The sequence below is a fragment of the Hippocampus bargibanti genome, linkage group LG06, assembly GCF_051943395.1.
Source record: "Hippocampus bargibanti isolate YZ-2025 linkage group LG06, ASM5194339v1, whole genome shotgun sequence".
In the NCBI taxonomy this organism is placed as follows: domain Eukaryota; kingdom Metazoa; phylum Chordata; class Actinopteri; order Syngnathiformes; family Syngnathidae; genus Hippocampus; species Hippocampus bargibanti.
In genome coordinates, this window is record NC_142739.1 from 26,621,428 (window position 1) to 26,632,258 (window position 10,831).

Genomic DNA, 10,831 nt, shown 5'->3' on the forward strand with positions numbered 1-10,831 from the left:
TTATTTTTATATATATATATAGATATATATAATTTGGGGGGGAGGTGAACCAACATTTTATTCCTTTATCTTAATCCAGCAATTATGGGATGGCAATTTTCAAATTCTAAGGCACGTTTTATTTTTTATTTTATTTTTATTTTATTTTATTTACATGTTATTTTATTTTTATATATACAAAATTTGGGGGGGAGGTGGACCAACATTTTATTCCTTTATCTTAATCCAGCAATTATGGGATGGCAATTTTCAAATTCTAAAGCACTATTGCAAGCCACGTCGTTGGTGGAAAGTTCATAAGACATCCTTGAATGTCGAGAGGAATCACCAATTTACAATTTAACAATGAAAAATGTAACAATTTAAAGGGCACTCAAACATCACCGTCCGTTTCATAAACTTTGATGTGTTTGGAATTTGGAAAAATGGAAATATAGTGCATAGAAATAACAAGCTTCACGGTTAAACTGAGAACATTTTTGTATTTTTTTTTTGTTTGCGTTGTTCCCCGACAGGCCGGAAAAACTCTGTCCTGCTACGGAAGTCATCCCAAGGAGGTTCACTAGGGGGCAGCATAGGCCGTGGCGGAGGTCGAGGTGGCGGAGGTCCCGCAACAGGCGGCGGCGGCGGCTTAACGGCGGGCAGTTTGGGCTCCTGCGACAGCATATTGGTCCAGCAGATCGTCAAACACGACAGCATGCCTGCCATGCAGGACGCCATCGCGGCAGCCGCGGCGGGAAGAAGCGGCGTCATGGGAGGAAGCGGCGCCATGTCCCCTAGGCCCCGCCCCGTCATCTGGGCGCCACTGGTGCACGCCCCCTTGCAAACGGCCGCGGCCACCAGCAACGTGGCCATCGCCCTCATGCAGCAGCAGCAGCAGCAGCAGCTCCAACAGCTGCAGCAACAGCAGCATGCACTAGGGGGCGCTTTTTTCCTGCCTTCCCCTCTAATCTCACCGTCGTCGACGTTCCCGCTTTCGCCACCTCGGCCTCCCGTTTTGCAGCCCCTGCGTCCATCCGTCAGCTCCCTCATCGGAATGATGGCAATGAGCGGGATGGGAGGTTTGTCCCCTCGAGCTTTCCCCGCCTCGCCCTCCGCCGTGGGCGGTTTGACGTCGCCGCCGGTGTCCAAAACACCCCCCGCCGCTTCTTCGGCGCCGCTTCAACAAGGACGGACTCTTCACTACAATCTCCGTCTCCAGGGTGATTTCCCATCGGCACTCGGTGGACCTCTTGGCGCTCCAGCGACATCAACGCCACCCCTGACCAAGACGCAGGGCGCCAATCCGTCTCCCGCCAATCCGTCCCCCAACACGGACGTTGGCGCGAAAGAAGCGCTGCTGCGCCACGGCGGCAACGGTTGTCAAGGCCTTCCGGCTTTAGGCCGACTGACCCAGGAAGCCAGGCTGCTGTCGGCGTCGCAGCCCACCCTGCCCCACCGCTCCTGGGCAGGATTGCAACCCCACCCGGCCCTCCGCCGGAAGGCATCCGGGGGCAATTTGCTAGCAGCTCCGTTCCTAGCGGGGCAGTTAGCTCGAGGCGGCAGCGCGGGAATGCTAACCTCCAACGCGCCGGCGCACTCGTCCTCCTACGCGCAATGCGCCAACCCTCCGCCCGCACCCCCGCAGACTCCCCGCCCCAAAGCGACCGCCACCCCTTCTCCCCGCTCTTCATCCCCCTCGCCTTCGTCCACCCCTGCGCCGTCGTCCGTTTCCACTCCGATTCCATTTGCGCCCAAATCGTCTCTAAGCTCTTCGCCGCCGTCGCCCGCGGTGGGCGTACCCTCGACCCCCCCGCAAGGTACCCGGGTCAAGGCCTCCGATACGCCGCCCGCCGCGTCCCCGTTGTCTGGTCCCGGCCCCGCGCCGACCCCGATTCCTTCGCCCACCCCGACGTCCGCCTTTTCGCAAAATCCCACCCAGACGCTAGCGCCGCCTTCGCCGCCAACATCCAACCCGCCCGTGACTAAATCCCCAAGTCCCACCTCTTGTCTGCAACCTTCTATATTCCCCTCCGCCAGGACCCCCTCCCCGAGCCAGATCCCCAAACCCGCTTCCCCCCTCCCCTTAAATCCCGGCCCGGCGGGCACGAGCTCCCCCGCCAAAGTCCGTTTCACCGTTCACCCTGTAAAGCATCCGGCGCTCACCCCGAGTACCACCTCGGCTTTGAATCGTCCCCCAAAGTCCAACCCGGTCTCAACGAAGCCCCCATCTTTGGCCGCGACACCCTCGTGTGGCCCCGCCGCCGCATCCGCTTACCCGGCAAAACAAAACGCCCCCCCAGCGGTCGCATCTGCGCACCCGTCCAAAATCCATTCGCAAACTTCCACCATTCCCGCTCACAACGCCTCCCCCAGGTCGGAAAAAATGACCCCCAGCTGCCAGTGGCTCGAAAAGACTCCGAGGGACTGAGACATAAACTCCCCGCCAACATGTAAAAGAACAAAAGAAGAAGAAATATCGAACAAACAGGTAGCTATCGAATCTCACATGGGCAGTTTCATGGTGTTAGCATTCAAGCTAGGAGGTGCTTGTCTTAGAACAGGGGTGTCAAAGTCATTTTTTGCCGCGGGCCACATTGTAGTTATGGTTTCCTCTCGAGGGCCGTTATGAATTTGGGGAACCCATTAGAATGTTTAAATCCCTTCAAATATTACATATAGAGCACACAGCGAATTAAGGAATAACTCGTTTTCAAATCTGAAGTCAAGAATAATGACTTTTATTGAGGTTGACATCCAAAAATATGAAATTTTGGCTCAGATTTTAGCAATCATCGTGGAATTTAACAAGTTTGATTTGCTTTCGCGGGCCGAAAAAAATGATGTGGCGGGCCGGATTTGGCCCGCGGGCCTTGACTTTGACACCCGTGTCTTAGAACATGACGTGTTTGTGTGACTCAACCAGGCCAGCCGTCAAGGTAAAACACAGGCGCTCAAAATGTGGGTGAGCGATGGCCGCCGTAAGCTAGCGGCGGAGAACGAATAGCAGTTTAGGAAATTGGCTCCCATTTGTTTAACTCATTCGCTGCCATTCCCAAATTTATTCGGGAATTGAAAAGTGTGACTGACGTTAGAGCGCCATTCCTGAATTTGTTTGGGTTTTAGTTTTTCTTGCGGTGTGGTGCCAATAAAGCGCTGGTCAGACCTCTGGTAATGTTTTTTTTTTTCCTTCCACATGGGGACATAATTTTCATTTTGTCCATGTTAGCGCTTTTTTAGTGCTTCAGCTGTTGTTGAAGCACTATATCAATCAATACAATATGTATGTATTGTATTTTGTACAGCCGCCCCTATTTCAAACTCAGTTAACTCCAGACCCATAGAACTTAGGAATTAATCATTTTATTCTGATGAAAGAAGAGAGTCTGTTTGCAAAAGGTGGATTTTTATAGACATCTTATTTTACTCAGAATCCGTATTTAACTCTTTTTTTCTGATGAAAGAAGACAGTCTAAGGTTTCTAATGCTATATTGCATGTTCATGTAGTCCTAAAACTCAATATTCTGTATATCCTGCAATTTGAGCGAAAATGACAAAAACCCTGGCACTGGAGTGGACACATTTTTTTGCACATCGTCTGGCAGTGAATGAGTTAGTTAAAGGACAACCGACGTCACTTTTTTGTTTTTTAACTGACACCAGAAAAACTTTTTATAGCATCTGAAATACCCAAAACACGAAGTATGATGTTTTTAGTCAAATGAAAAACACCAATAAAAATGACTTAAAGTGTCCAAAATCTGCACAAAATTGAGCTGCGAATTGGGCATTTTCAGAAAGTCCCGCCCCCAGTTCGTGACGTCACGCCAAGACGTCTTGCCTTGCTGGAGAATCAAAACAATGGCTTCAGATTCTGACAGTATGCTTTCTTGTTACACATCCACTTATGAATATGTTTCAAATAGTTCTGAAGAGGAAAGCATATATGTTTGCATTAAATAATTTATTCCGTGCCATTTTGAGGCAACATTGGTGGGAAATGTATCACCCAAAAAGAGGCAGAAAATGGCATCCAAGCTCCTCTGAGGACTTAATCAGCCCGTTTCCACAGGTTGACAAATTCCTTCCATGGAGCTTGGTCTCCCTCTTCTGGTGACCTTTTGGTGCAATATGAGGTTTTCAGACCAAACAAGTACAACAAAATACATTGACGTGATGGAAGGACTGCTACAATGTGTCTTTTTTTTTCGGTCAGGGGCATTCCTTTAGTGACGTCACGTACGGACTCGTCACTAACTCAAAAACAAGACTTCCTGCATATTCAGCGCGAGTCTTAAAACGTAAAATATAGCTAAATGCGGTGGAATTTTTGTAAAATACGCTCAGTAGAAGTCATTTGAAGCCATTTTACAAATTATGGACACAACCTGTCCGCAGACATCGGTTGTCCTTTAAAGGAGTGGTCACTATTTAAAAAAAATATATCAATGTTATTATATTTTCATTTATTTATTTATTTATTTATTTATTTATTTACATGTGTATTTATTTATGTATTGATTTATTTATTGATTTATAATATTTATTATATAGTGAATGAGTTAAATTCCCGAAGAGATGAAAACAGCAATACGTGTGTGTGAACTAGCTCTCCAATACTGTGCACAAGTGTTTGTGGAGACTTCCAGCTTTGATGTTTCAGTGAATCGATATTATGCCGACTTTACGATTTGCTTGAATGTAAGTTTAATTGTGTTGTTTAATTGGAGATATTGAATGTTTAAAAAAAAAAGACAAACAAAGCGATATTGACCAACCGACTGTTCACATTTCCGACATCTGTTTCAGTAGACTCGTTTCGAGCAAATAACTGTTTTGTTTAGGTCACTTAGATTGAATACAGTGATACCTTGGCTCACGAAAATGGTTCCCAGACAGAGTGCGTAAGCCGAAGAACAAGTGCAGCATAATCAAAAACGAAGGCTGAACAAGAAGAAGAACATTCAAAGTATTTGGGGGGGGGAGGTCAAAGAGTCGGTCGCATGCGACTTCAATGACAAGTACAGTGATACCTTGGCTTACGAACTTAATTGGTTCCCAGACAGAGTGTGTAAGGTGAAAAGTATGTATCCCAAAAATTCATTTCCCATAGGAAACCATTAAAATGAGAATAATCCGTTCCCAGGTCCCCATAAAACAGGGGTGTCAAAGTCATTTTTTGCCGCGGGCCACATTGTAGTTATGGTTTCCTCTCGAGGGCCGTTATGAATTTGGGGAACCCATTAGAATGTTTAAATCCCCTCAAATATTACATATAGAGCACACAGCAAATTAATGAATAACTCGTTTTCAAATCTGAAGTCAAGAATAATGACTTTTATTGTGGTTGACATCCAAAAATATGAAATTTTGGCTCAGATTTTAGCAATCATCATGGAATTTAACAAGTTTGATTTGCTTTCGCGGGCCGAAAAAAATGATGTGGCGGGCCGGATTTGGCCCGCGGGCCTTGACTTTGACACCTGTGCCATAAAACATAATTTTCTTCTTTCTAATTTTCTAAGCCTTAAAACTACACAAAATATACCTCGTTTTATGTATAATACATGTGCATTATTCTCATTTTTAATGGTTTCTTATGGGAAATACATGTTTGGCAGACGAACTTTTTGCCTTACACACACTTTCTGGGAACTAATTAAGTCCGTAAGCTGAGGTATTACTGTATATAAATACATACAAGATACTTTTTCGGAATCCTCAATAAGACTAGCGTATTTTAATGTTGGTCATTGTGTTAGTACTCGATGTAAAGAGAGTTTGGTTAACGTACGGGTCCCAAGTGAGAAATCGAAACGTGACCCAAGACTTATGCACAGTACTGTATGACACTGTAATGAAACTACAAAGACGTAAAAAATATAATTGTGATTTGTATGGAAATGCGTACAGGCAATAGACACGGCTTCCTTTTGCCTGTAAAGTGAAAAGATAACAACGAAAAAGATTGCTACGTGTCAATAGCTAGCAGCGCTATGCTAACATTTAGTTTTGTTTCGTCCCGAGTGCGTTTATGTGCGCGTGTGTTTATTTTATTTATTTTTTTATATGCGGCAAACTCTTGAACTTCCCTTCAGGCAACTTGTGTCAATGGTAGTCTTTCACTTCCTTTTCGCCGTTCACTGTAGCCATTTTCGTCAAAAATAAACAAATAATAATAAAATACGTGCCCGCTAGGCCCGCCTTCCATTTTAGCTTTTCATGTCTGTCCCACGCAGCTTTCATGTGATTTCTCAGCTCGCTAGGCTTCCTTTTTTTGACGCCGCTCTCAGTTTCCTCGACACCCCGCCAGCCTCTTGTTCATTTCCACTCACGTTTGATGTTGTGTGTGGTTAGCAACGAGGATACCACGATGCCTAGATGAGATCTATATTTAAGGACCAAAATGGTTGATTTTTCTATTTATCACAAGTCTAGCTTTGGAATGGAGTATAAACAACAACAAAAAACTAACAAAAACAAAAGAGCTATTTATGTCAGAGTGGTGTGAGGGAACAGATGACGCACTGTCATTGACGACGTTGTATGTGTGATTCTATAATAAGAATAAAGCTGCTTTAGATATCATCCCGTGGAAGGTGTTGTAAGGAACATGTGCTTTATTTGAGTATGTTTGTGCTCCCTTTCCCGTGCATGCATAATTAACGTGCGGAGACAATTTTTGCTAGCAGCGTGACACACATCTGGAATCATCGTAACAGGGGAAAAGCAATGAAAGGAAGCTGAAAGACAATTTGGAAGTATTTAATAAGAATTCGTGGACAAAATATAATTAAAATCAATCCATCATTCTGATATTTTAGGACAGCAGACTTTGCAGTCTGCCACTGGTAATTAGTCCCTCTTAGCCAATAAGATGCCAGGATGACACACGGTAATAGCCAATAGACGAGCCGTTGCGTTCACTAAACTCGGAGCTGCGAGAAATGGTACTGTATTTAACCTTTCAATTTAAAATTCGTTTTGTGACAAAAGGTAATAGTTTCGCGTTGATATATTTCATAAGTTAAACATTTCGATTTTGTAACAAATGGTAATATGTTCCTGTTAATGTGTTTCATAAATTAAAAAAAATCGGATGAAGAGACGTTCATCATTACACGTACCACTGTATTCGCTTTGTAATCAATTTTAATTTTACATTGGATCCCAAGGAATTTACGTTGGACAACCAAGAGGTGATTGAATGTCCTTTTCTATGTTTTCTTTTGAGCTCTCTCTTTTATTGCAGCTCCACTGTGACCTCGAAAGTTGATGTCTGCGAGCAGCCGGATTTACACAGCACCGCGTTGCCTCTTGTCCGCTTCATTTCCCCCTTAATCTCGGTGCCTCTCAGCAGGGGCCTCTTCGCTTCGATCCAAGGTGAAGTTTTGTAGAAACCGTCTCATTTCGTCTCCATGTAAATGAATATCCTCTTTCATTTATTTAACCTTCGATTGCATGATGCCATTTTACAGTTGCCACGTAAGAGGCATCGTGGTTCGTTGGAGTTACATTCAGTGGGGGTTTGATTTGGAAGTATTGAGTTTCACCACGTAAATTTATCAAGAATAACAACCAACAGGACACGGAAGTACGTTTTTATGTCATTAAAAGACAAGTACCATCATGATTGGGAGCCTCGTTGTGTGCTTTAAATGTCAGTAATCGCTAGATGGCGACAACGTTCTGATTATGAAACCGATTTCCTGTCCAGTAAGTCTGTTTTCCAATGACCCGTAAACGCCGTTACGAACGGGGAATTTGGCCCTGAAAGGCGCATTCAGGAACCATCGTAATTTTTTCTTCATTAGATTATTTTATCACAATAAACCAAGATGTGTGATTCCCATAAATATTGTGAATTTGCGAAAGTGGTCTGAGCTGAATCACTCATCTTGAAGTCTTAATAATAATAATAATTTGTAAGTGCCTTTCAAAACTCTCAAGGTCACTTTACAGTCGCAGGATCGGTTTTTATGCGAGCAGCAACAGCCACATGCACTAGCGTTTGCTCAACTCAGAAGTAACTCAAATAGATAGAAAGTTGGCTAGCTACCTAACGGATAGCTAATAGCCAGCTAGACAGTTAGCTAACTAGCTAGATAACCATATAGCTAATAAATAGCCAGATACATAGCTAGCTAGCCAAATAGCTATAAGGCACACTTTAAAGGTGAAGACAAAATAATGTACTTGTACATTTTATCTGACGACATTCGTCGGATCTGGATAGCGTTGTAGCGTCATTTGATGTTTTGCAGGATGTGTCGCGCATGCGTGCTCTTTAATCTGCTTAGCGTCTTGTTACAAAAGATTAATTAATGTCTGTTTGAACTGAATAAACCACATTTCATTCTTACAGTCAATATCAATCTAAATTATGACTTTCACACCACAGAATGCACGTAAAAATACTTGTTGATCGTAGCAGCCACAGCCAATAGGTTGAGTCTTGTCAAAAGCGCTCCCTAGCACTCAAATACCACTAATTACTGCGTGAACACAATCAAATATATATTCTTTTTTTGCGGTTTAGTTTGTAAAGTATTGTTTATTAAGAATACCATAGCTGGAGCAACCACAGAGAAAGTAGCTGCTTGTTTTGACACTTGACGTTTGACTGTACGTATAATGTTCAGTCAGATTCATCCAAAATATTGTCAAATCTGACATCTGTTTTTAAGGTCATTTTGCTCATTCTCAACCTGAGGAAACCATCGCGCACACCTGAGTTATACCTGTCAACCTTGGCTAATACATGTAGCTGCCTTAATACAGTAAAGTCTCGTTGTATCGATATCGGTTATATCGATAGTACCGCTTATTACGATACTATTTCTATGAACGCAAGGAGAAAATTACATGCGCGCAGGGTCGGATATATCGATAGTCCCGGTTATATCGATATTTTTTTCGGACTCCCGAGAATATCGATATAACGAGACTTTACTGTGAATGATTACAATTCCCGTATAAAAGTTGTAGTACGCCGTATATTATTTGAAATGATAACAAAAAAATACGAACATTAGCAGAACCGCAGACAGTTTACTCAGCATGCGCACGTTATGCTTTCTGAAAGCGTAGTGTGCGCATGCGCGGTCGATTACAAAAGTGATTGTACGCAGCGATTAAAAAAATATATACATATGATTGAGTATTACGTTTGCTCCCCTCTTGAATTATTACACATTCACCGTGACAATATTAATACTTGACAAATGCGTTGTCGTTTGCTACCAGTGACCGAGACGATCCGGATTAGAGCCGAAATGGGTAAAACAAGATCGGTCTTATTAAAATCAGTTTTTTTTCTCGTATAAAAGTTGTGTTACGGTGTACACAATTCAAAACGATGAAAAACCGTATAAAATACAGGGAAAACGTATACGTTGACATCGATGAGAAGGTTTCTTCAGCCATCATCTGTACTTCTTTGAAGGTGTCGGACGTTTTGATTCTTATCCAAGATGCTTCTTCAGCGAACTAAAGTCTAGCTGGTAGTTTCGGCCTTATATATATATATATATATATATATATATATATATATATATATATATATATATATATATATATACATTTTATTTCAAGCGCCTTTCAAAACAACCAAGGACACTTTACAATAAAAACAATAAAACAAAGCACATAACAATAAAACCATAAGTAAAATGATACATAATAAAATAGCAGATAGAACTATACATTAAAAGCAATTCTTCCCCCAACCTGAGCGTAGGGACCAATCATAGCAGAGTCTGGCACCGCCATGTCTGGACAGTAGGGATATGTATGTATATATATACAGTAAAGTCTCGTTATATCGATATTCAAGGGAGTCCAAAAAAATATCGATATAACCGGGACTATCGATATATCCAAACCTGTTTGCATGTAATTTTCTCCGTGCGTGCATAAAAATAGTATCGATATATCCGATATCGATATAACGAGACTTTACTGTACATATATATATATATATATATATATATACAGTAAAGTCTCGTTATATCGATATTCAAGGGAGTCCGAAAAAATATCGATATAACCGGGACTATCGATATATCCGACCCTGTTTGCATGTAATTTTCTCCGTGCGTGCATAGAAATAGTATCGATATAACCGGCACTATCGATATATCCGATATCGATATAACGAGACTTTACTGTATATATATATATATATATATATATATATATATATATATATATATATATATATATATAAACTCGCTTGACTGATTACTTCTATTGTTCTGACTGATGACTGGCCTGGTTACCCTATTTGCTCTGGTATCACCTCATCAGAATAACTAAGCCTATGTTGCCTAAGCCGTCTGTTGTACGAACGATCCAAATTGAACCCCACACCACCATGTCAGTTTAGTGAAGGATTCTGCTGTTTTATGAAAATAGCTTCTTTTACTCCCCTTTCAAACCATCTATTTTCTTTCGCTAAGATTTTAACCTCATTGTCGTCAAATGAGTGGTTGCTAGCTTTTAGGTGCATATGTATTGCCGATTGAGGCCCACTAGAATTATCCCTGCGATGTTGATAGTCTTTTTTTGGAGAATTTGTTTAGTCTCCCCAATGTATTGCTCTTTCGATGGATTACTCCTGTACGACTGAGAGCTTTCACAGACGTATACGTTGACAGGTACTACCCCCCACCCTACTACTCCCACCACCCCTGCCGGGTTATCCAGGTTAAATCGGCCCGCCTCCCTCTTGCTTTCGCCGTGCCCACCGCCGCCGGCGTTCTCCTCTCCCACGCCTCCGAAGCCAATCGGCGGCTGGCGGGGCGTTAAGTAGGCCAAGCCGCTTCCTGGTTCTCCGAAGGCGGGGCAGGA

The 10,831-nt window shown here is 42.9% G+C and overlaps 1 protein-coding gene across 1 annotated transcript in view; it reads left to right on the top strand.

Annotated features, from left to right (window-relative positions):
- Nucleotides 1–6,562, top strand: part of LOC148897043 (uncharacterized) — a 30,380-nt gene extending 23,818 nt beyond the window's left edge. Inside the window, 2 exon segments of the mRNA XM_088998255.1 lie at nucleotides 516–2,351; nucleotides 2,354–6,562. Of these exon segments, the coding sequence (XP_088854381.1) occupies nucleotides 516–2,351; nucleotides 2,354–2,436 (1,919 nt within the window). The 3' untranslated portion in view covers nucleotides 2,437–6,562.
- The last annotated feature ends 4,269 nt before the right edge of the window (nucleotides 6,563–10,831 follow it).